This window comes from Motacilla alba, chromosome 5 (assembly GCF_015832195.1).
Source record: "Motacilla alba alba isolate MOTALB_02 chromosome 5, Motacilla_alba_V1.0_pri, whole genome shotgun sequence".
In the NCBI taxonomy this organism is placed as follows: Eukaryota; Metazoa; Chordata; class Aves; order Passeriformes; family Motacillidae; genus Motacilla; species Motacilla alba.
This window is the reverse complement of record NC_052020.1, coordinates 24833051-24859581: the sequence shown is the minus strand read 5'-3', so window position 1 is coordinate 24859581 and position 26531 is coordinate 24833051. Positions and strand designations below refer to the sequence as shown.

The 26531-nt window shown below is 40.0% G+C and overlaps 1 protein-coding gene across 1 annotated transcript; it reads right to left on the bottom strand.

Annotated features, from left to right (window-relative positions):
* Positions 1 to 170: 170 nt before the first annotated feature.
* On the bottom strand, positions 171 to 19497 carry CHP1 (calcineurin like EF-hand protein 1). The gene is made up of 7 exons (XM_038138981.1): positions 19282 to 19497; positions 13116 to 13188; positions 6803 to 6883; positions 5451 to 5578; positions 4485 to 4546; positions 3415 to 3537; positions 171 to 2111 (listed from the first exon to the last, which is right to left on the bottom strand). The coding sequence occupies exons 1-7, from the start codon at positions 19346 to 19348 to the stop codon at positions 2058 to 2060; spliced, it is 588 nt and encodes a 195-aa protein (XP_037994909.1). The 5' UTR covers positions 19349 to 19497; the 3' UTR covers positions 171 to 2057.
* Positions 19498 to 26531: the final 7034 nt, after the last annotated feature.

Sequence of the window (26531 nt, the reverse complement as noted above, 5' to 3'; positions counted from 1 at the left end):
GCTTCTGCCAGCACAATAAAGGATTATCAATACTCTGAAAACAAGCTCAGTTATAAGAAACCGATCTGTAAGACCTGCTAGCACCATTCTTACTGGTATTTAGCTTTGCCAGTAATTAAAGGATAGTTGGTTGTCCTACAGGAAGACCTGGGGGATGGTTTGGTTTTGGGTTTTGTTTATACAGTGGCAGGTTTATTTATGGATTGATAAATACAATATCCAGGCTCACTGGGACAATAAGGCACAACTGTAGGTTACAACTTTAGTGTCAGAAGACAGCAAGACCTAAGCAAATCACAAAGCCTACAAGCAATTTTTACTTTTCATTAGTACTGTTAACATTCCTATTTTACATGAGGCAGTTATAAAAGTATAATGTTTCTTTCTCATACAGAGTAGAGCTTTTTAATTTACATTTCTTTCTGGAACTGTGCTGCACTCTGCAAAACTATGAAGTGCAACATTTTACTTTTGAATTCCTTTATTTATAACAAATCAAAAATCCTTCAGAGGATTTTCAACGAAAAATGAAACCGGGAGAGCCAGTTATCTTTCAACGAAAGTGATGATTGAAGGAACTGAGAAAAAAGGAAATGCACATTTAACAGTAGTTTTGAGACTGGTAAGGATTTATAGAAACATTAACACATGACAGAGAAGCAGTCATATAACACCGATTCTTCAAAAAACAAGCTCCCAGGATTTTTTGGTTTTATTGGAAGTATCTCCCAGATTGTGGAATGCTCCAGCTGAACTACACAAGATCATTTGTCAATCTAGCCACAGAAAATTGTTACTATTGAACCTTCAAGGATTCCAATCTCTTGAATTTATCAGCATTACATTAATGGTATTAATCATCTTACACTTGCAAAGAGATTTGTATCGAAATACATTCTGAAATATCTGGGATAATATGATCTTTCCCAAATTGTATTCTTATGCCAGAGCTTTCTTAAATACAGCTACCACCCTCAACACAAATATAACACGCTAGGACTTTCATACTGGAAAATATAAATAATTACTTATTATGCAGGCAACTATAATTGGGAAATCAGTCTCACGATTTCGTGTTTCATGACACTGTTACCAGGGGGCAGTTACAGAACTACAACTCCAGATTTTAGCATGACTGGGTTTTTTTTGCATTTTGTACACTGGTAAACAAATTTACACTTTCAGAAGCAAAACCACCCTGAATAAGGGAGGGATCTTAGACAAAAACAATCTAGAGAGGACACTTCATGGTCCACCGGCTGTCAAGCCTGCAAGCTATGCAAAGGAAAGAAACAAGTTTCTGCCTCTGCTGCTAGAACAGTTCAAGTGACACAGTGCAGATTTCCTATTCCTTTTGAGAATACCACAGCCTGTCCCCACCATAGATTCTACTATTGTCCCTGTGAATTCATTCCACAAAGAACAAAATCTATTCACAGTACTTTAAAGTACTCTTAGCTATCATCATGCATTTGTGCTAGTTGTGCAATGAAGCCATAGAAATGGAGAAGTTCTCAAGTAAAAGGCAGACTTAGAAGCACTGAAGGAACAAGTCTGCATGTATAGAGCCAAATGGGAAAGGGCAAAAATATTTTTTTAAAAAAAGGCAGCTGTAATGTGGTAAAAGTGAATAATTATCAATGCACCTAGTATTTGAGTAGATGCTTGTCTCTGAAATGTTTCAGAGGGCACTTCTGTGGCATGTTCCTGTTTTTCCATTCTCAGATTCAGAGCTCAGAAGAATCAGTTTGTAGATTTAACAGTAGTGTTTAAGGAGAGACATTTTTACTGAAACAGTAGTGCAGAAGGAGACAAGAGAAAGGGCAAAAAACCCAGGATGGACAGCATTAAAAAAGCTCCTTTTCCAAGTTGCATGGCAGCCGTTTCCCTTTGTTCCTGTTGCACAGGGAATGTTCACATTGGTAGAACAAATCAGGGAGGGGCTGGAGATGTATTGTATATGCACCAGTAGCAATGCTCTGGGGTATGGTGCTAAGGAGAAAATGAAGTTCTATTCATTACATAGTTGGAGTAGAAAGGAATAGGCTCTCCATCCATCAGTGAAGGAATCGAATACTCATTTTCTGCTCTACATCCACCTTCTCCAAAACCTGCAATAAAATTGAGAAACAGCTACTTAAGTTACTGTACATCTCTCCTACAAGGTTTCTTATTCTAGTAGTGAAGAAATGGGCAGGAACATGGGATGTCTTCAATTCAGCATGCCAGTCCTTCATCTAGATGGAGACTGCTGTTTCTCATTGTGGGCTAAGGTCCGTCTAAGGGAAGGAACTTAGCCATCAAAGCCACAAGAAGGCTGTCTATCCAAATGTAACTAATGTGGTTTCAGTCTACCAACAGCACAGAAAGGCCTCGATTTCCAAAACTAGATTGTGTGGTAATGTCCAGCCAGGAAACAAAGGAGAATGGAGTAGAGAAAGGGATGTGAGCAATCATTGAAGAGCAAAATCAAGACCAGAGCACCACTAATGAAGATCATTGTAAAACTGGGGTGGCAAGTTCATTCACTAAATTGCTATTAATACTGAGGCATGAAGAAATTACTCTGCTCCAGGCTGTTTCACGCAGTAGACTTCAGTGCTCCAAGATGAAAGTAATTTATGTTTGAAGAGACCTCTGGAAGTCTTTCAGCCCAATCCCTCAATTCCTACCTAAAGCAGGACCTACTAAATCAGGTTGCTCAGGGCTTTGTCCTGGTTAAGCTTTAAGTATCTCCAAGGAAGAAATTTCTACATCTTTCAGAAGCTATGACCATCCTCTTAGTTAAAAGTTTTCCTTAGAGCAACCATGATTTCCCATGTTGCAACTTGTTTCTATCGCCTTTTTGTCACCACCATGATAAGTCTAGTTCCTCTTGTCAATAGTATCCCATTAGGTAGCTGAAATTTTTCTGCTACAGGATAACTTTCTCTGCTGACTATCTAAAACTGCTCCCTACTATTACCTATTTCAGACTATCAAACATGTAATTCAAAGTACCAGAGCTAGGAACTTGAATACCAATACTAGTTGTGTTGCTAACAGATGAAATCTACACATGAAAGCTGATCAGTGCTATTACAGCAGAAGAATTAATCTGTTCTAACTGTGCTAGTCAGGTTATTTGTGTAGAAAGAAGCAGTTGCAAAACAAAAAGTGAAAGCTCTTCAGTATATTCAGGGCTGTAGCTTTATTTAAGAGTATAAAGAAACATGTGGACTAATTAGCACCCTGACAGTATTAAAAAAACCAAAGCATGACTAATAAAGGGATGAAAAAGCTAGCAGAAGGCTTTGCCCAAATGCAGGCTCAACTATTTCAATGACTTCCTCTCTGTTCCCATTTGCATTTGTCTGAATGACTTGCTCATTACTGAGCAGCTTCATTAAGTCATTAAAAACATAGTTTACAAACCTTTACAAATTCTGCAAAGGAGATAGCACTATCTCCATCTTGATCAGCTTCCTGGATTGTCCTGTCAGCAATGCTGCCCAGCTGTTCATCAGAAATATTTACACCAACCATCATCCGTAATACCTGCAGCATACAAAATAACCATCACTGACATAGGAACAGAAGTATTCTTAGTGCTTTCTTTTTATGTGTACTGTCAAAATAACACCACACAAGATTTTCACTGAAGTAATTTCTAGCCAGACTTCTGTTGTCCTTTGTACATTAAGTCTTTCAGGAAGTACAGGTATCTTTTGCAGCCACTATTGACAAAGAATCTGGCTTTTTCACTTGGCAGCAGGAAGAGGCAGAAGCAAGAGAAAACTTTTGGAACTAGGAATGAGTAATTTTGTCCAATGCTTCTACTTTTTCCCTCAGAAAACATACCAGCATTTGATTGAATATCTGCTGTTTGAGATATCTGCCTACAGGAATCTTGAAAGTACACAGTCGAGTGACAACTGCCGTTACCCTCCACATTCAGTAAAGCATTTTCTGAGCAGATAGAAGAGGGCAGTTCCAGTCAAAAGCAAACCTTTTTCTTACATCAGGAACCACAAATTGCCATGTGTACTTCCCAGGATTAGTAGCATGTAATTACTCCTAGCACAAGCCTAGTTTCATACATATGCAGAACTGATGAACTTTGATTACCTTTGCTGCAATTTCAAGAAGTTTTATTGTGTACAGAGGATGCACAGAGGATCAGGCAAACAACCTAATCCACCTCAGTGATTGTCCTTTTGAAATCCTTTTAGAAGCACCTTTGAGAGTTACAGAAGGTAGTTCTTAAGGGGCTTAGTGTATTTGTTGAATATTTAAGTGTCACCAGCAACAGGATCTGCCTAGCCTACCAAATAAGAATAAAATCCCAGACCATATCCAAAGCTTTAAGGCAGAGGTAAGCAAAGCTACCACATTACTCCAGCAGCTCTTTTGAGAAAACCGTTGCAACTCCCCTCTTCTGAGTGAGTATGAAGTCACAGAGAACAGCATGATTGAGTCATTCAAAGCAGCCCTGTGCTATTTACCTGGAGAAGCTCATCCCTGGAAATCTTGTCATCTTTATCTAGATCATATAATCGAAAAGCAACTACAGGGAAGAAAGAAAGAAAGAAAGAAAAAGAAGGAGCAGTTAAATTCAAGTGCCATTATTTTTCTTACTAACAATAGATGTATCTAAAAGAAAAACAACAAAACCAAGTACTTTTAATTATTTTAAGAGAATTAGCTTAGAATTTTAATTCACCATAAAACTCATGCTCAGTTCCATAAAGTATTGTTACCACCCACAGGAATAGCATTATTGCCAGTAATGGAAAAATTTTATGTTCACAAGCACTCTGCTCGCAGGATATTTCCTAAAAACCTCAAGTCACGGAAGAATAATTATCACTAAGATATCTTCAGACCCTTAAGTTCAGAGCCAACCATTTTTACATGATCATTCATTCTCTTTGACTATATTCTGGATGAGATATGACAGAAATTTTAAGTGCTATGAGGACTGTTGCCAACTTTGATTAGCAAGAAAGAGCATTCTGCTCATATACTGCAGGCAGACATCCAATACTTAAGAAAGTACTCAGCTGAAGGTGGGGAAAAAAAGCAGAATTATATGGAAGAACTGGAGAAATAAGCATAAACGCTCATTCACGTATGGGATGTGGCTTCTAAATCTGAAACAATTTTGATACAAATAATTTTGAAACACTACTATTATGAAGCATTTTGCAAAGTATATATATTACTCAAGAGTCAAATAATTCCATCAAATTCTAATGTAACAATGGCTCAATTGTTGACATTTTGAACAGATAAGGTTCCAAGTAAGCTTTTTAAAAAATCAGGCATTAGAAGAGATCATTCTACAGGAAAAAACTGCGCAGGAAATCCCAAGCCCCTTTCCTCCATTCCTAAGGGGGGGGAAAAACCCAACCCAACCAAAAAGAAGATGGAAAAATAATTGATTCTATAGGAAGGTTCATATTTCTTACAGTGGAGCTTGTTACTTCTGCTGTTCAGTGGTTCTGGTCCATTCTGGTCTTTGCTCTTTTCATTATCTTCTATGGGTCGGAAGTGGGCTAGTGTCCTCATGAATCCACGGAAATTCACCTGGTCCTCTCTGTGTAAGAATTCAGCAGGTCAGTTTTTGGCATACCTTCTACAACCTCTTCATTTCAGTAAAGAAGACTATTAATATCTAAAGCACCAAGACCATGTGAACTCTTTCATTCCCACCTCCCCAGGGTTTGGCTGCCTATGCTGTTGCACGCTGGGATCGTGCTGTTACAAAGTATGATGTGTAAAAAACCAGAAGCTGTGAGAAGTCTTACTGAGGGCTCCCCTTCCCTGAGCTGCAAAGTCTGTTTAAGCTGAAGCCCTCACCCTTAACCCATGCCTGAGCTACGCAGGCGGGCGTAGCAATGTATCTTGCTGATCTCGATTGACTTGATGCTAGTTTCAGCACTGTCAAGCACTGCACTGTTGGTTGACCTGACTGCAGTCACTGGGCCTGCTCTGCTTTTTGTGTTCAGGTGTGCCCTTCTTCAGCAAGTACATCACCCCTTCCAGCTTTGCCATCACCCTTGGCCCCTGCCTGTGGAGCTGTCATTGCTCACTGCTCTCTGACCAAGAGTTCTCTAGTTTCTGTGGGAACCAGCCATGTAAGTACTTCCCAGGATGTCTGCTTTCTATTCAGTAAACCCTGCTGATTTTAGCTGATATTATGACTTATCAGACAATCCAGCCTTCATCAATCAGTAATAGCAACTGTGTTCAAGAGACTCCATAAAACAATCCAGAGAGGTATAATGAAGAGAGACAATACTGAAAATTTGATCATGTCTTTGGATTTGTGTTAAAATTGTCATAATCTGTCTTAAATGTAATAAAAACCTAAAATCAACCAACCAAAAAAGCCAATCAAATAACAAGGGTACATTTACTATATCAGATACAGTAAGACCAAATTAGTTAATTGTAATGCTACTTAACAGAATAATCTTGATACAAGTTTGCTTTAAGAACCAAAGTCCACGCACAGCCTGGAATTTCTTCATAAGTGTTCAGTAGGTTAGGAAGAAGAGTGGAAAACTGTGACAGAAGCCTGAGTTTGTCAGTAAAAAAAGCAGAAAATTGTCTTGTAAAGTCATAAAGTATTCCTCATTAAGAGAATTAAAATATGCTGAGGAAATAATGTACCTGCACATGGGTGGCAAGTTTGAAGTGTTCAGTTATTAGTCAATTCAAATTCTGTGCTTTAATTATCAGCATTTCACTCCTATGAAAACTTCTGACAAACTACAAATTTTGTGTCTGCTCATAAATTCAGTTTATTGAAACTCACCCTTCTGGAAAGAAGGCGTTGATAATTCTGTCTCCGAGTGGATTGATGGCAAGCTCTGGAATCCGCTGGAAGTCTTCGCGGCTAAGGAAAGCAAGAACACAACCAGTCAGCATAAAGTTGAAGTCAGAGAAGAAGTTGCTTAAAAAGAATTAAACAGTAAAACATCAGTGGAATCCTAGTTCTGCAGCAAGACATTTGGTGATTTTGAAAATGCAACTTTTTAGATCATGTTTTCTTTATGACTAATGGCACAAAATAAAGCAAAAACAATGCCAAACCTATATTGCATTACAAACTAGCAGTGCTCATTTATCATGTTAACAACATTTCTCAGACACTAACATCATTTGTGCTAGAAACCTTACTGTAGTGATGCCAACTAGTTTGCAATGTAAGAAAAGGAAAGCTTCTGAAGTTGATTTGAAAAAAATTACGGCTCTAAGAGGAAAATATTCATTGGGGTTTTTAAATAATTGTTTCGGTACTTAATCATACGAGTTGTCATGACTTGATTACTGAATGTTTGCTACTTTTCAAAACTATGCTCACTAACTAAACTGGCAACAAGGCCTGACTCATGACACCATTAAACCAAAAACCTGGTTTATTAAAGTAAACACAAACAAATTTTGAGATTTAAATATAAAGGCCTTTTATAATGCTGTGATATTAAAGGGCAAAAAAGAAATTGGCTGACTTTTATCACCAATCTAGCTTGGGAAAGGCAGAGAAGCAAGATGTTCTACTTTTAAATGTATTCTAAAGCACTTTTTGCACCCAGTCACCACCACAGCACTGTTAAGAATCCTAATTACAGTGCATTTGTTACACCATGGTTAAACTGTGTGACCTTCTAACAGAGTGACCTGACCACATTTTTAAGTTATCCCAGCAAAGTTCTGCTCTGACCAGGTCCCGTGTTATTTTTAATAGGCAAAGTTAACATCTGTTTAGCTTGATCAGCTTGTTACCAGACCCTTCAGGACTGCTGCATTTTAAGCTACTGCTGAAGGGCAAAGTATGCATTAGTGATTTAAGCAAGAGATGCAGCGATGTGGAAAGCCTATGTCCTAGTAACAATATTTTAACAGCAGAACTTCAATGTCAATGCTAACTTTATAACCTAAAAGCCGCAGCTGCCCTCTCTTCCATGTAGACCAAAATCCTAATCCTTCAGAATTTTTTACTTGCATATCATGACTTTTTAGTATTCAGCCTCAGTAGACACTTGGCATTTCAGCCTCCAGTGATTCTGTTTTCTAACAGGAGATTAACAATTAACCACAAATAATTCCCTGGTTTCAAATCTATTTGTCCTGTCATTATCAGGGCTGCAGTAGAGCACTTCTGCTTATTAAGAGCACATTACTAAGTGAGTGTTATAACTGAAATAGCTGCAACAGCCATAAAAGCAAATGAAGTAAGTTATTCTCCACTTTATAAAGCTAAGCTTTCCTGCAGTCATTAGGGACCAACTTCACCTGGCTGAAGCTGGTGCTTACACGAAATTTAATACCCTCTACTTCTTCTGTGTTCATGGGCAACAAGGCTCTTCTAAGGTATCTTCACATGAACCTGGCTCTTATGAAATCTTTGCTTAAATGCAACAGGCAAAGCAACCTTTAATTGCATGTGAACACTATGCAGGCCAACCATTTAATACATATGCCAGTGTATTCACAATTAGATGTAATTTGCAGCAAAGAATTTCTAGATTCGAAGCAAGACAAGTGTTCCTAAGCATGAGTATTCCCTCCACGGCACAGAGCAGATCCCTACTGTAAAGGTAGTTCTGCCTGATCCCAAAGACTGCAAGAAGCCTACAAGACCCTTTTTATCCTTCCATTTCTGGTTGTTCATTCTTCTGTTACTTCCAGATGTTGGCAAAACACTGTTCCCTCACCAGTGAGGTGATGAGGGATGAGGGATGAGGAAGGGTATGTAGAACTGAGGGAAAGTAAAATAATGGAAAGGAAAAAACTCCCACATGTATGTGCATCAGAAATGGTAGAGGAAAGGAAAGATGCCCAGAGGATACAGGTAACAAGAAATGACCTGAAGAAGGGAAATAATTAAAAGCAGTAAGGTGTATCATGCAAGTTGGTCAAAAAGATTTAAGAGCTTACTACTGAAGAGGTTCCATTGCTCCATTTCCTTGTTAACATCAGCTTTGTCATTCATCTAACCTTTTGATGGTCTAATGTATCCTCCATAAAAAATTCCCTACCTTTCCCCTCTCCAATTAGCTTTCTGTTGAATTCACAACTTGAGGAAGTTCAAAAACTTCAAAAAATCTAAGAGCACCACAGCTGACAATGAGGTGCTGGAAGCCTGGAGAAGTTATGGGGAAAGAATACCAAAACCCCCCCACTTCAGGACCGTGTCATCCATCTCATCTAACTCCATCCTTACGCATGCTCTACACAAATGTTAAAAGTTGCATAACTATCACAGCACTAATTGGTTCATAAACGTAAGACCAAGGACTATGCAAAAAGGTGGTAATTAGATGAGCAATAAGGAAGGAAAGAAAAAAGGCAGCATGCATGAAGCATGGTTGGAGATGCAAGTATAGACTATTCTTGTACCCTGTCTTTTCCAATCCAAACCCATATCCTTCCTGTCTTTTCTATTTTAGATAAAGCTAAAAATGCTTTGCATTTTCTTGAGCGAAAGTAAAGAATTCCACATTCAGAGAGCTAGCTTTTACGTTTTGCAATCTTGCAGTATCTGTTTTAACTAATAAGACCAAGCCTGACATCTTTCCAGATCCAGATGGTTCAGTCAGCTGACAAAGACTGACAGATGGCCTGGCTGGCTCATGTTACCCTTTCTGAAGTTCTCCAGAAGACACATGTGAACAGTTTTCATAAACATGAAACATGCATAAACAGCTCAGTGTGTCTATTCTCTGTAGCTACCAGCGTTCAGAACATTTTCCCTTCCTTCCTTCCTTATTCCATGCTTACCAGGTTATACCAATTACTGTACAGTAAAAACCACTTCTCAAGTGCTTAACCTGTCTTTTCCCCCGTGCCCAAGAAACTACTGTTAAGTGGGAGGTTCCACACAAAAGTTACATGCAAAGATTGCAGTGTACATAAGTACCTCCTTTTATAGCTCTATACATGTCTGTCTAGAGCTACTTACTAGTTGATAAACTTTGGAACAAAGGTATTCCTGTGTGGTGTACACTGCAGTACCAGCCCAAGAGGGAGACTCACTAAGCAATCCCATACTTACCCTGTTCATGCTATACTATTTCCTCATATTGGAAATCAGCATGTAAGTAAGGAAACATGCACTCTTTTCCTGCTGAGCTATAGTTAGGATGTAGACAGAACCAGTATATTCCAGATTTCATAATTTAGATGTAGCTATGGACAACCAAGGGTATCAATCTTTTGCTATGCAAGTCAGCATGTCACAATGTTGAAATCAAAGGTGACAAAAGAATTTTCAAGAACAGTTTTGTCTTGTCTTTCCAACATGGTTTTGTTCAGATGGTGGAAGTCTGAGGGAACTTTCTCATTTTGTTTAGAAAAAGTGAAGCTAAGGAAAAATACAAAAGTTTTCTATACTTTTAAAGAAAGGTGAAGGTAAACCTGACATTTTTACCTTTACAGATAAAAATGGCTGTAGCCACTTAGAGAATAAATATGTGAGAGGGAAAAAAGGAAGCAAAAACCAAAAACTTTTTGAAGACCAAGCCTTGTCTTTATCAATAACCATCTCTAATATTTCATTTCTGTAACTCTTTAAAAACAAAGTGCCTTGAAATTGCACATAGGTACACTGGACAGAAACATCTGGCTATAAAAGATTTCTGCTTTTGATTATAGTTCCAGAACTACCAGGATTAATCATCATCTACCAGATTTTCGGTACAAAGTGCTCTTTGCACTTCTTCAGAAGCGTGGTACGCATTTAAAGATTTATTTCATGCCATAAAGACCTGACTGACATTTCTTTTCCTAATCATGGTGACGAGTGATTTTGTCATGTTTGATTTGTAAGTCAAAGGTGTAAGTCATCCTTACGGAAACAATAAACCTTGCTCACAGGAAACAAACAGAAGACATACCCTCTAAAGTGTTTGGTGGTAGTAAGCAAGTCATAACTTCTTGTCTTAAAGCAGCAAGTTCTCTTAGATCTGTATCTCAGAAACCAACATCTATGACCTTTCAAGCTGTAGTTCTTGCTCTCTCCTCAATCTTTATTTTTCAGGAAGTAGTTTTCCATTACTGAAACTTAATAGTGTCTGCATTTTGAGGGTACCAGGACAAGTTTAAACAATTGAATGCCACCCTTAAGTCAGACATGTTCAGGAGTGGGCTATGCTTAGGGGCCAAGACTGCAAGTTAAGGGATCATAATACACACAGTTGCTAGGATTTCCCAAACAACATCCACTTCCTTTCCTAAGTACCACATGATTATCAACAATGGAAGTCTGCCTCCTCCTGATGCATAATACTGTGAAACTAAGCATTGTGCAACGGACATTCAAAGCATATTTAATCAATTACTCCTCTTACATAAACTGAGTACGATCACTTTGACATTTATACAAACCTTATGGATTCACTAAGTGAATTTAGTGTTGGAGGAGAACATGGAAGAGTCAAGGAAGAGCACGTCCTAGGTTCAAATTGTGCTAGGCTAATCCAGTAGCCATCACTTTTATTCATCAATGAATATCAAATTCACATATAAAGCTTGAAAAGGCTGTTAATGTTCTTTTCCAAATAATTTTAAACATAAGGAGTATTAACCTTATCTACAATCTCATCAGTTGATCTCTACATCAGAATTGCCAATGCTACAATTTATATAATGCATTGGTTTAAGTGTCAGAGTGGGCTTTGGAAGTTCTTGCATATCCCAAGCCAATTTTTTACATGCACAATCCATTTAGTCATCCCTTCAGCTATGCAAGTCTAGAAATTTACAGTACAGCCACAGTCCAAATCACTGGAATCAATCAGCCTCAAAACCTACACAAGGCAAAAGGGGAGGGAGAGTATTTTTAACCCAAAATAATCACTCTGTAGTCCTGTTGACCATACAATTCCACATCCAATTACTTAAATGCTGAGAAGTCAGCAATTTGTGGCACCAGAAGGAACTGCGCATTTCCTTCAGGAAAGGAAACTGCAGTAAGCCCAAAGTACTGCCAAAGACTGTGTATCTTACAACTTGCCACTTTGATCTTTAAGAGGCAATTCCAGCATTACAGTTAGGTTTGTTTATAGGTAGGCCTATAGCTTTTCCAGGTTTATAGTGCATCCTGCAGTCATATTTTACAAGATGACATACAAAACCTCAGGTGATCAGTCAAATCACTGAATTTGACTGGGATAGAGCTGCTACGAAAGAAATTAACTCTGTAAGAGCCAGATCTCATGTTATGCTACAACTATGTCCCTTTCCCCTTCCTACTCTCTCCTGCATTCTTCTCCAGCTTTCCTGTGCCACCGTGGCTATATGGTGAATGGGAAACAAAATCCATGGGAGCAGGAAAGGCTACAGAATGACAGCAGGCAGAGATATATTTTAACAGGCCATCATCTTACCACAGTTTACCTTTTGGTTGAGAATACTCTTTTCTAGCAGATTTGGTCCATCAAAAAGAAACATATTTTGCAGATAAAGCTAAAGACTCATCTTTATTTAACTGACTAAGCTGTGAGAAGCCAGTTTACTTGCGTAGCTTTTGAACTGTAGATAGGAAACAATCAGTAAACATCTTAGAATATCCTGCACTACCACTTTAAATAATAGAATGTTTGTTTGGTTCCAGCTCATTTTCTGTTTTTAAGCATATTAATAGATATAGGTGTTCAACAAGAAGTGCAAAGTTAAATATAGTAAATGGATTGCAGATCCAAGTAGTCTTTAAAGACACTGGATATCAGAAACAAGTAAGTACAGATCTTTTTTCTTATGAAAGCCAGGATAAAGATGACACAGAAGAACCATTCTTGTATTAAATAGTAGAGGCAACATATAAAGAAAGGTAAGAAATAACAATCTAAAGGTGGTGTTTCACAATTCTGAACATTTCTGTAGACTTTGGATACCAAATCTGAACTTTCTTCTATTAACTACTACAAACCTTAAACACTTCAGTAAAGACAGTTGGTACTTAGAGCACCTCAGCCCAACAATTAAACCTTTCATGTAGACAGTAGGTATGAAAGAACTTGTCACAACAGCCTCGGTGAGCTACCAATGAGAAAAACATGCAGACATCCTGCAACAGCAAGCCACCAATGCAGATGTGCCAGTGCAAGTACAGCTGCATTACCCACCTAAGAGTGCCATTTTCTCCTTTGTCCAGGCTGGTGAAGCGACTGTACAGGCGGGTGATTTGACTGTGGGAGACTGAAGAACAAAAGAAAGAAGATGACAAATTAGCATGTCAATGATTCCTCATAGGAGAAGACCTCATTACACTGAACTGCGCTGTTGCCAGAAGCTGTATTCAAAAAAGAGTTCAGGTAGAACCAGTTACATTAAAAGCACATGACAAGGAGCATTTAGGGACTTTGTGAGCTATAAATCGCAGCTTAATATTCAAGAATCTACAAATTAGCTCATTCTTCAAAGATCTGTCCAACTCTACCCATTTCTATTTTTTATCTTTAACAATTTTTTGTTATCTGACTCAGTAAATGTCAATTAAAAAGAAAAATATTTGATTCACAGTTCCACTTTATTTCCTTTAATTCCTTTACAGCTAGAAATAACCTGGACACAGCCTACACTGATGACCTCTATATCACTCATGACACTAAAGACCCCTGCTATAGTATCTTTCCTTCTCTTTTGCTTATTTCTACTCCCATTGTGTTTTTTCCACCTAAATACAGAAAGTGAACTCAGTTTCTCTGCATCTGGAAAGTGGTCAGAGAGGCTTTAATTTTTACTTTACTTTTCTTCCTTTTCAGGATTGCTGAACATTTTGGAGTTCATAGAATAAGAGAATAACCTGACTTGGAAGGGACCCAGAAGGATCACTGGAGTCCAGCTCCTGGCCCTGCACAGGAGAGTCTCCAAGAATCACACCATGTGCCTGAGAGCGTTGTCCAAATATTTCGTGAACTCTGTCAGGCTGGTGCTGTGGCCCCTTCCCTGGGGAGCCTGTTCCAGTGCCCATTCACTCTCTGGGTGAAGAACCTTGTCCTAATATCCAACCTAAACCTTTCCTGTCACAGCTTCATGCTTTTCCCTCAGGTCCTATCACTGCTGACCAGAAAGCAGAGATGAGGAAGGCTTTGTTCCAGAACTTGGAGCCAAAGATAGATTTATTATTAAATTTAATAGTATTTTTTAGATCCTGCATTGAACCAGCAATACTTTGGTGCCCAGCCCTCTGTTAAGATCTCTCTGCCTTCGAGGGAGTCAACAGTTCCTCCCAATTTAGTGACACTGGTAAACTTACTTAGTATGCCTTCGAGTCCTGCATCCAAGTTGTTTACAAAGATGTTAACGAGAACGGGCCCTGAAATGGAGCCCTGCAGAACCCTACTAGTGACTGGTCACCAGCCTGATGTTACCCCATTCACTGAAACCATCTGCGCCCAACCCGGGAGCCAATTGCTCACAAAATTAATTTCCAGGCTTCTAGGACATGGAATTAAAAATTAAAAAGCCTATTTGTAAAGAAATTTGAGAAGGAGTTGGGCTACAAAGCAAGCAGAAAGTTATTGCAGACTATAAATCTGCACTTTGAAACATAAATTACAAAGGCAATATTAAGTTCAGCATAACTGTGTCAACATTACCAAGGCACTAGACAACCCAATATTAGGCAACTAGATCTTTAGTCTGTGATGTGAGTGGGATAAACCTATATAGAATAGCAATTCCTTTAACACTGAAAGAACACTCGTCCTGGTTTCAGATGGGACAAAGTTCATTTTTTTGTGAGTAACTGGTACAGTGCTGTGGTTTTTGGATTTCATAGGGGAGTAACGATGACAACACTCTGTTGTTTTGGCTGTTGCTAGGTAGTGCTTACCCTAAGCCAAGGGCTTCTCAGCTTCCCAGGCTCTGCCAGTGAGGAGGTACACAAAAAACTGACATTGGGCACAGCCAGAACAGCTGATCTGAAGTGGCCAAAGGGATCTTCTGTACCGCAGAACATCATGTCCGGGGTATACTGAGGGAATTGGCCAGGAGGGGCCAATCGCAGTTTGGGGACAGGCTGGGCAACAGGAGGTGAGCAACAGGAGGTGAGCAGTTGTACTGCGCTTCATTTGTCTTTCTTGGGTTTTATTTCTCTTTCATTACAATTAGTATTATCATTGTTATTATTAACATCTTTTAAACTATTATTATATTTTACTTTATTTCAATTATTAAACTTTTTATCTCAACCCATGGGTTTTACTTCCCCTCTCCCCGAGCTTCTCCCCCCACCCTGACAGGGAGTAAGCAAGCATCTGTGTGCAGCTGAGGTTAAACCACAAGGCCCTACAGGAGATCTTGGCTTTTCAGTCTCTTCTGATGAAGTTAATACATGAAATAAGACTGAATTGAATGTTAATGTGTACTCAATAAAGGTGTGATTGTCTACAATGTTAAACTAGGATTTACTGTAATTTTCAGATTAGGTAGTTTAAAAACTTTCACCAGGCCATGCACAATGCTTCTCTTACTTGCTCAAACTTATTTGGGAAGAAGTTGAACAGTAGTTGTTTGATCCGTGACAAGTGAGGCAAATTTCTTTTTTCAGGTTTGTTCTTTCTTTCTCGAGGCTATTTGTTTAGGTTCAACAGTTCCCTCCTTTAGCATGACCTGCCAGCAGCTGGGTTTTCAAACACATCCCCCCTCCCTCAGCCTTCCTGGCTCCTCAGCAACTTGCATTCTTTGCATAGGATTGGGCAATTTGCTCCGTTTCACCTCAGGCAACTTCTCTACAATCAGACTGGGCAGCTTGCTCACTTTCAAGTTAAGCAACACACACACAAGTAGCAGTACTCTAAAGACTTCAACCTTCTGATTTAATATTTTACATACCATAACAACAACTAATGGTGAAAGAAAGAAGGCTGGAATTGGATCGCCTATTAGAAGCCCCATACTCCCACTCCTCCTTGTAAACAAAGAAGGTGATGAGAATTCTACTCGCCTACCATTCCCAAACTGATGTCAGCATCTACATTTTTGGAACATCGCTGTAACAGCTAGTATGTGAGAAATAGTACGTAGCTGTTGACAGGAGAAGAGTGATATTTTCATTAGCGTCACACTAGACAAAAAGCATATCATAGCTCTGTGAAAAAGGAGGATGATTCAGGTTCACCACTGTCTTCTGTCGTAATTTCCTTTTGGCTCTCATCCCACACAAAAGCTGTGTCACTGGACATTTTTCAGAGCATTTGTAAGCAAAGATAAAGATTCTCCTGAATACCTAGGAGAATAAGAGCTGCAATTTATGACTGCTTCTAAGGTTATGACTGAAAATCTAACGTTAAGGCTTAAAATTAGCTGAAACACCATTTTATCTATACTGCTACTCCACTAAGATTCTACTAAAAATTTAGGGTCAAGACCTCTAAATTAGGAGTTGCTCTCTCTATTTTACTTATCTTAAATAACAGTAAAGTTTTTAGCAATTACATATCCTTATTTACAACAGTAGCATAAATTCATATAAATATATTTATATAGTTAGAAAAATATGTAAATATCCATCAGAAAAATCTATTATCTGCCACCATGCAAACATTTTTTCCTCCTAAATTCAGGTATGAGCATTAATTTATTATTAATCCTTAGGCAGAGTGCTTCAAAGCATGGAAACAAGGGTGTGAACCAAATAGTTTGAATACTGTTAAATTCCAACAGCTTTCCAAAAGCGTGCAAGAGAATGCAAAGAAGCAACATCTTGGGTTTCTCATCTGGTTTGGTTTGTTTTTTTTTTTTTTTTTGGTTGTTACTGAAATATCACAGCAATTAGGATGACTTCGAGGTGTTTTCATGCTCAAATCTCAAAATGTTTACATGCAAAGCAAACACTTTCCAGACAACACCATGTGAGATTTAGGACTGTCAACTTCAGGCTTTGCACCTGCTGCCAAGAACCTCATGCATTACCTTTGCACAAGTCTCTGAACTTATGCTACAAAGTGCTTTTCACTACCACAAAAAAAAAAAAAAAAATAGAGTTTTAATCCAAGCAAATTGCATTCAAGAGATTGTGTCATTGCATAGCTTTTGGAAGCTATGCTTCTATAGTGCCCTAAAAGACATGTTCTTCATCCGTTCTGCTGAAGAACATTAACATACAGTTTCTCACTCATGTCAGTATGATTAGCTATTCAGTTTTGTGCTACATGAAATTGAGCAGAAGTTATATAATTCCACAGTTGAACTCAATCAAATTGGTTAAGTGTTCTACTCAGTGCTTCACACCTACTCCAGATGAACAGCAGAAAACACATTTCACAGTAGAGGCCAAAAAGCAATCCTTGGGAGCACTTATCAGACCACCAGTTCAAGATGGACTTGTAATGCTGCCAGATTTTCTCATATCTACCAAGTCCCTTTCTCCAACTCTTCAATAGCTAAAGTAGCATCAGCATCAAGTTTCCAACAGACCACAGCAGTCTATTCAGTAACACTACCTTAGCACGCTGCCTGTGAACTTTGATCCAGATAACCAGTGTTTGTTTGGGTTTTTTCCCCACCTTGTATAAATATTTTCACCTATATGAAGTGTATAACAGTGCTAACACCTTGGCGGAATTTTCCATCTACCTAGAGAAGTATAAAAAGCAGAGAAAAATCACAGTCCTAAACTGCAGTTACAGACTGGGGAGAAGAAGAAAATGATTGATAACGTCAATGAGACACACTGTGATGATTACAAGCAAGCATGAGTCAGAGATTAGCAATGGTTGGTTAACAAGTGGTATTAATTATAAAATTTACTAGATAAAAACACGGGAAAATCAATAGACGTCAGGTCACAAAGCTGAAACCCACCAGTCGTAAGTTTGATCATCCTCTGATGATAGAAGAAAAGCATTTAGAGGCTAACTAGAGTCAAGTGGATTTATTGCTTACAATGCCTATACAGCCATCTTAATGGTATTTATGTAACTATCATGTAAGTAAACTTTAAGGAATAAAACACCACAGATGATAAATCAAGTAGCAGCGTGAGGAAAAATGTAAAACCTTCTGGAAAAATATTCCAGATTTGGGATTTGGTTTTTGAAGCATCTTTATAAAAGAGAGGCTACCTTTACTCCATTGTCTTTGTGATTAAAAAGAAAAAAGCCATAGAAAGTTATTGCTGGATAAACAGACTTTGCCATTTCTACTTGTTTATCACAGCCTTCCTGTAGAAAGTTTTCATGACAGATGGAAAAAGGATTATGGAAACTATGTTAACTCACTCAGCCTGCCACTACACTAGCACCAGTGCCGTCTAAATCTTCTTCTGCTCCTTTTCTGTAGCCACTCAGTTTCTGACACAAATAAACTAACACTTATGAAGAATATATGATACCATTTATATTGGAAAGAAAACTGAAGAAAGCACTTTAAAGTAGCAAGAACAGATCAGAAAGTATATTCAGAAGAAAAACTGTCAGCTGGGCACAGCATGTTAACCTGAGAAGTTTCCTGGGGAAACAAACAGCAAAGTGATACCTGTGATGTTATGACCTCTGCTCCCCAGATAGTAAGGGAGGCATCCTGCATTTATTATCATTTAGTGGAACTAAATCATTTATTATCACTTGCTGGAACTCTCAGGCAATCATTCTATCAGGCAAATTAACAACACTGGAGTTTCACCTTCTCTAAGGTACTTTATGCAGAACAACTCGATCAAATACTGTAGGGTAAAGTATCTAAATATTAGAGTCCAGCTTAAATAATGCTCTCCCAGTTGCTGAGTACTACAGGAATTTTCACTTCTTTTTAGCTTATAATATCTATCTCTCGTGAGTTACATTACTTCCTTTATGGTTTAAATGCCACTCAGTATTCATTACAAATACCCTTACGGCAACTTTAGCACTAGCCCATGAAACAAATAACACTTGGGGAAAAAATTTACTATCCAACGACAGTTTCTTTGGGTTAAAAACTGAGAGAAACTCCAGCACCAGGCATCGAGACAGACAACTCTCCAAAACCCAAGGAGTTACCTCTGACCGAATACAATACTGCACACACCAAGAGCACTGCTTCCCTTCTATCCCACTGGGATCTCGCTGCTGCTACCGGCAGCGGTGGGGGGGAACCGAGAGGCGCTTCCCAGGTTTCCGCGGGCCTGCCAGACATGCCCGGCTCCGGGGGCTGCGGGTGGCTGGCACCGGGCACTGCCCCGACGCGAACGCCGCGGCCGCGCCGGGCAGGGCCTCCCTGCCCGAGGGACTGCGAGCGGCCCCGCTCCGGCCGCCGACCCCGCGCACTTCCCGCCCCGCCCCGCCGCACTCGGGCCCCCGCACTCACAGCCCGTCTCCTTCTTGATCTCCTCGATCTCCTCGTCCCGCAGTAGAGTGGACGCCCGGGAACCCATCGCCGCCGCTGGGCCCGAGGGGAAGGGAAGGGAGGGGCCGGGGGGAGAGTTACGCAGCCGAAGAGCAGCGACGGCGGCGCCACAGCCGCCCGGCACAGGCCCGACCGCAGCCGCCGCGCTGCTCTGAGGCGGAAGGCGAGCGCGCACCGACTGCCGCGGCCCCGCCCGCCGCCCCCGCCCGGCCCCGCCCGCGCCGCCCGCCCCTCACACGCCCGGCAGCGCCCACGGGCCCGCGCGCACGCGTGTGGAAAGCGCCGGTGCGCCGCGAGACAGCCGCCGGCTGAAGGAACTGCGCTGTTCTTTCTTTCCCAAGTTGCTAGCGGCTCCCGGTCCGGCGGTCTTGCTTTGTTTTGCAAATCGCAGAATCGCAGAACGGGTGAGGTTGGGAGGCACTGCAATGGGTCAAATGGCCCAAGCTCCCTGCTCAAGCAGCACTTGGCACAAGATCCCATCCAGATGATTCTGGAGTATCTCCGGTGAGGGAGACTCCACCACCTCTCTGGGCAACCTGTTCCAGTGCATGGTCACTCACACGATAGAGTTTTTCCTCATGTTCAGGTGGATCTTCTGTGCATCCATTTCTGCCCATTGCCTCTTGTCCTGTTGCTTAGCACCACTGAGGAGAGCCTGGCTCCATCCTCTGACACCCTCCCTTCAGATACTGATAGACATTGAAGAAGTCCACACTCAATCATCTCTTCTCAAGGCTGAACAGGCCCAGCTCCCTCAGCCTTTCCTCATAAGAGAGAAGCTCCAGTTGACCATTCATCCTCATTGTGTTCCACTGGTTGCTCCAGGAGCTCCACATCTCTCTTGTACTGGGGAATGAAGAACTGAACACACCATGTCTGATGCAGTCCCACCAGGGCTGCAGAGGAGCAGAGGAGCAGAATCGACCCCCTCGATCTGCTGGCAATACTCTTCCCAGTGCACAGGACATCGTTGGCCTTCTTGGCCACAAGAGCACTGCTGGCTCATGGCTTGCTGTCCACCAGGACTCCCAGGTCTTTCTCTGCAGAGCTGCTTTCCAGCAGGTCAGTAGTAATGATAAGCTTTTACCCCAAAGAGTGGAACCAGATGTATGTCTGTATTTTTTCCCCCTCCTTCATGTCAGCGAAGAACTTGGAAACTGGCAGAAGTACTCCAGGATTAAGGATAATTTTTGGTCATGGAATCATCAATGGTGAGGCTTTGCTTACTGCATTTTGGGGCACGGGGATCATGCCCACCAATAGTTCAGCATTTTAAATCCTTTTTGGGTCACATCTGAATTATTCAGTTTCATTTTTTCTCCTAGAATCAGCAGGAATTAAAATGGTATATAAATCGGACAGCTTTTGTTCCTCAATTATCTATAAGTGAAATAATAATAATAATAATAACAGCTTACTTTGGGAAGGTCTTGGGACTGAATTGCATTAAAGCTTCCTGGTTAAATAACAATAGTTAATGTCCAATGAGACTGCAAATGAAAGTAACTCCTCCAAAGGTATTCGGTTGAGATAAGAGTGCCCCTTGTTTACATCCAGAAGGCAGTTCATTGGATATGCTGTTGTACACGTGCAAGACTTTCCCTTATGGACTGTGCTGAAAAGTTAAAATTCTTAAAGTTCATGTTAACTTGGTCTTACTTTTATTCACATGGGCAAAAGCATTTTGAATGAATTTTGAATCTATTGAATGATCTATCTGAGCCTCCTTCACTAATATGGGAATATTAGTGGGCATAAATATGGGAATATTTAACAAAAACATTTCTAATGTACGAAGGTCTTGTGCATTTCTATTGGCATCTGCCTTGCTTCAGGGATAGGAGCAAAGTGCTGAGGGGCAACTAGCTAGAAAGCATCTACTGGACTTACCAAGTGATTAACTTTCTTCATTCTGCCTTTTTTATGTACTTGCTTTATTCTGTATGTAATAGTCTGTAAATTAATTAGTTGTAGTTCAATGCTGACTTTGTTTCTGATGGGATGCTTAAGTCATTAGACTTAACTAGTCTTTAACAAGTGTCCAAACGTTGCTTTTCAGCACTAGAATATAAATTGTTTCTGTCATTAAATTAACCAGATTCAGGGAAGGGAACAGCAATGCTTTTTGAGTATATTGAAATACTTCCTTCTTTTCACAGGAGGAGAAGGGATCGGAGGTGCTTGCTGGGGGAACCACAACTCACATTGACTCTAATTCTGATTTTCAAACTCAGTTGTGCCAAGTTTGTTTTCCTCAGTTCTGAAAAGGTGAACAAGGTGGTGGGTATAAGGCTTCTTCCAAGGTAAAAGATTCCTCCAAGGAATTGTTTGCAATTCTTCTCTCTCACATTTTTCTCTCTCTTTTTTATTTTTGGTTGGTTGGTTGGTTTGGTGTTGGTTGGTTGGTTTTGATTTTGTTTTTTGTTTCTTGTTTCCCAGTAGTGTACCTAGATAGAAGAATTTCCTTGGTTTGTTTCCTTGTCAGCTTGTGGTTTCAGGGAGAATTTCCCATGAGTATTTCATCTGTGGTGGAACAGTTCCAGAATAATTGCACAGGGAAGTTAGAGTTATATAGATGCTCTCAAAACATTTGTAAGTGTGCCTTCAGAAAGCTAGTAAAAATATTTTTCCAAACTCTCTCTTGCAGACCCACATTCCAAGATGGTTTTACTTTAAGTCTTCTCACAAGACCACATTTGAATAATTTATTCAAATATTATATTTCTTCTTATGGTCCTGTGATGTTACCATTTTTTATGATTTTAGTAACTTCAATTTGACTACACTAAAGTTTCAGTGATGCAACTGTTTTTTTCACATTGGTGAGCTTGTATAATTGCCCTCCAATTACACTACCTAACAATGGATCAAATGTTATTGATTCAGGGTAAAGACTTACAGATATTTAATTTGTGTCGTTCTTGGGCTCTGGTCAGGTACTTGATTCTTTGTATCTTGAACTGCAGTTTACCTTAAGACTGTTGCTGATCTTTGCAGTGAACATCTCTCCAGGTTCTGCTTTCGCCTTATATTTTCGGAATAAATGTGAAATTTTATCTGAGATAAGGGCTTTTTTGGGGGAAAATAAGCTTATTGTTGGCTAGCTTCAGGATCTTCTGTAAGAACCACACACGCTGAATTAAGGAGTTGCTTCATATGCAGCAGTTCATCTTCTGAACAGAAGCAGAGGGTATTGCATGAAATATTTCTCTTTCATATTGCACCAGTGTGGACATTTTAATAATGTTTTGACTTCTGTGTTAGGTTTGGTTGTCTTGCTTGCTCAAGTGCACTTTAAGCTGTTGAAGTGAACAAACAAGCAGACACAGAACCAAGCAGACTGTGGCCCATGGAGTTCTCCCTGTGTTTCCTTAGAGAGCCATCTCAGGGCTTCAGATAGCTCAAAATACTCCCTCTGAGGTAATGTGGATATTAGCCAAGCAATGTACTCAGTCTTTGTCAGACGTTTTTTCCCAGAGATTGTTATCTCTTGGTTTGTCTGTATCAGAACAAGATGTATTCTGAGAGAACAATGGTAACAGAAAGGTAGGTACAGAGCTTGTTATCTGCAGACATCGGAAGGAAACTGGCCAGCTTTCCAAAATGTTTATCCTGTAGCTCTTACCAACTGTAAAGTGGCTGAGCAGCACAACTGATCTTTTGGAGAAATCAAAGTGCTTCAGCCAGTGAGCATTCCTCTTGGTGACTATTTTAATCTTGTACTCGTTCCTGAAATGTACATGGCATGATACAGAACTCAAAGCTCAGTTAGTCTATTTGTAGGCACACAGTTCATGGTAATTGGGAGTGGGGCTGCAGCCGAGCCTCATCCCCAATGGGCTACAGCTGTGAAAAGCAGGTGAGCAGCACTGAAAGCAATGAGACATGGAGTGCCCAAGTGCACTGAGCAATCACCACAGGGAACAGAGGGCACACAGGTGCAATGCATGAACATGAGGGGTAAAAAAGGCTGGGCTGAAGAACAAGAAGGGCCGATGCTTGTAGCTTTCTGAGGTGCTATGGTGATGCTCTGTATGGGCAAATGCTTGAAGCCTTCTGAAATTGTATGGTGACACTTTGTGTGTTGTAGCTGTCTCAACTGTGGCACGTGCTGCCACAACTGTTGCTCTTTGGATTTGTGCTGGCTGTCAGGTGCTGATCTGGTTGTGTGGTTCCTGCTCTGACACAAATGCAGGTGTATACTTATACAGGCACAGATCCAAAATCAGCTCCTTCTGTTCTCAGAGAATGGTGACAAGAGTGTAAGGCCTGTATAGGCTAAAGAACAGGTACTTGCATTTACCTGGGTAGTGGGAGAGAAAATAGAATTATAGAATGGTTTGGGTTGGAAGGGACCTTAAAAATAATCTAGTTCTAGAGACACCTTGTATTAGACCAGATTGCTTAGAGCTCCACCCAGCCGCTTTGGTTGCATACCCCCCAGCAGGGGTTGTGTACATGTTGGGCTCTAGCCTTGAACAATTCCAGGGAGAGGACATCCACATCTCCTTTTATATAAAATATATGCTTTGATCATTTTACAATAGTCTGCTGTTTGTATATTCTCCACAGCTGAGGTGCTAAGTGTTTCAGCTGTTTCACTGTCCACTCACTTTTATATTAACAATTCAAATACCAAAGTATGGGAATAAAAAAAAAAAAAAAAGGCAAGGGTTGATGTGATCTGTCTGTTAGTTTTGTTTTTGTAGCAATCTTTTCCCTTCCCTAGCCAAGCCTGGAAATTAGGGTGCACTCTGTTTTTAGTGCACATAATATTTAAAGCTGAAACCTTTTTTGTTTCATTGTGCATCATAATGACAAAAAGTAGTGCTGCAGTTCACTCTTAAACAGACAGGGGTTTTTTGTCAAATAACAGAGTTGGGGTCATGCTCTAGACTGTAGGCATTTAAATCAGACATTTCATGCTTCAAGTCATGCATGGCTGCTGCTGTGTCTCAGACTGTCTCTTTCACCAGTACAGTGTCCTTTAGCGTCTTAGATACACAGGTGCCCTTCAAAGGTATTCTGGTTGGGAACAAAAATTTAACCAAGAGAAACTTCAGGGCATTTTCTCAGAGAAGGTCAGCATTACTAGAATGTGACAGTTATTGAATCGTGTGAATGGTCTGGCTAGAAAGAATGTTGTTTTAGCTAGAAAGAAGCTGCGGGCAAGATTGATAGTTAGAATCTTGTGTAGACCCATTTTAAAAGGTAGTTACTACCCAAAAATAGCAGCAGGTTTAACGTGTGTTTTTTTTAAGATGTGTTGGCTGTTCTTGATCAAACTTGGAACAACCTGAGGCTACTGTGACTTAAGCAGGAGCCAGGTCAGCTTGTGCATTGTGTTCTTTTTCTTTCTGCCCCTTGCACAAGTGTAGAAACAGATTCAAATAAAGGCATCCAGCACTGGGAAGCATCTGCTGGTAAAAACAGAGGTGAAAAGGAGGGAACAGGCCAAGTTATCACAAAAATCTGATTTTGCTGGTGCTGGCCCTGGTGGTATGGTGGTTAATATGTGACTAAAAGGAGAATTAAGAGCCTTTTGAAGAGACAAAGGTAACACAATGGCTATGATCCTTCTTAATGGGCATGGATATGTTAAATATAATTGATTTGTGCTTGCATATATACTAATTTTTAATGTAATAGATATGACTGCCTGTAGGAACTCCTCAATTCCCTAACCTGGGCTATGTAGTAAGCTTTCTGTGGCACAGGTTTCTCTCAGTTACTTTCTAATCTTAGTTTGGCCTTTTGCCCTTAAAAATTATGTAATTTCATTACAGATCAAATATCAGTCAGTGTTAAGTCTTGACTGTATGAAAAAGGTAGAGCTGAAAATTCCCATCAGCACTTCCAAAGTTACTGGCTAGAATATGTAACAGAAACAGTGGAAATAATTAACCAGAATTACTCACAGTAGGATCCAAGGTACACAGAATTGCACTCATTGTTCTGTTGTCTTGGTATGAGCTGCTGTGCCTGCTTTCCTTGCACTGTTAGTTCTCTAGGGTTGGAGATTCAATTACTCTGATTCCTTGGCCTGAATCCTACTTCTAATGGAAGTAAGCGACTGGCAGAGTTGGATTTTGGGTACCCTGTAGTGTACCTGATACTGTGGAATAAAACTGTCTTGTCTCCTACTTTGTACTGCTGGAAGAATAACTGGGAGGTACTTGTGAGCAAATTCTCGCAGATGCTTTTTGTGAAGCACTTCCTAGAGACAGCTTCTCAGTGTTGTTAAAATGGGAACAGGCTGGGTGCACAAGTGAGGCTCTGCATAAAAATGCGGCAGTGGAATTAAAAACTTTGGTTTACATGGAATCCTGCCTGCATAATTTGAAAAATGTTATCCCTGGTTTTATCCAGTGGCTGCAACAGTTTATTCCTTACAATAAGTAAACTAATATAATTAACACACCATTTAGAGTGTAGCAGTGTTCTGATGTTCACTCTCTTCCCCACTGATATTCTTATAATACTTAAAAAAACGCCTGTTCAAGTAACTTTCAATAAAGTTTGTGGAAGTTTGATATTGCTATTTTACATTTGACTTCACTGGGGGCAGGGGTTGTGTACCTCTTGGGCTCTAGCAGCCTAAAGAGCTGCATAGTGAGCAGGCAACTGGCTGTTGTCAGTGCTTACTTTCTTGCTTTCTGGGCATCCTCACACTCTGAAACTCCTGCCTTTGTAAAATGTGGGTTGCATATCTGTGTACTACCAAAATAAATACTGCACTTCTTCTTAAAGGTGTGTGCTGAAAAAAATACAGAAAATTTGACAGCTTGAGAGAGACTTTCAATGAGACAGAAGTCCATGAAGTCCATGAGTCTATGAGTTAAGGCTTGACCATAAAATGTACACGTGAAGAACTCACTGCTGCTATCTGATTCCACAGATCAATGCAAACTGGTGAAAAGGATGAAACCAGGAATAGAAACAAGCAAACACCATGTTATGCTGTTGCCTGCTTTCCTTCTGGCTCTATGTGTTCACAAAGATGAGTCAAAATGGCAAAATCAGTTTATAGGCAAAAGGTTTGACAACTTACCTATTCTTTCACTGTGTTTTCATTATCTTGCATCATTATTTTAGGTTTTGGATAAAAGGTAAAACTATAAGTATCCTGGGAAAGTATTACTGTATGTTTACTCTCTTCTGATATTGGGCTAGAAGGAGCCGTAGAAAAATACAACATAAAACTTATATAA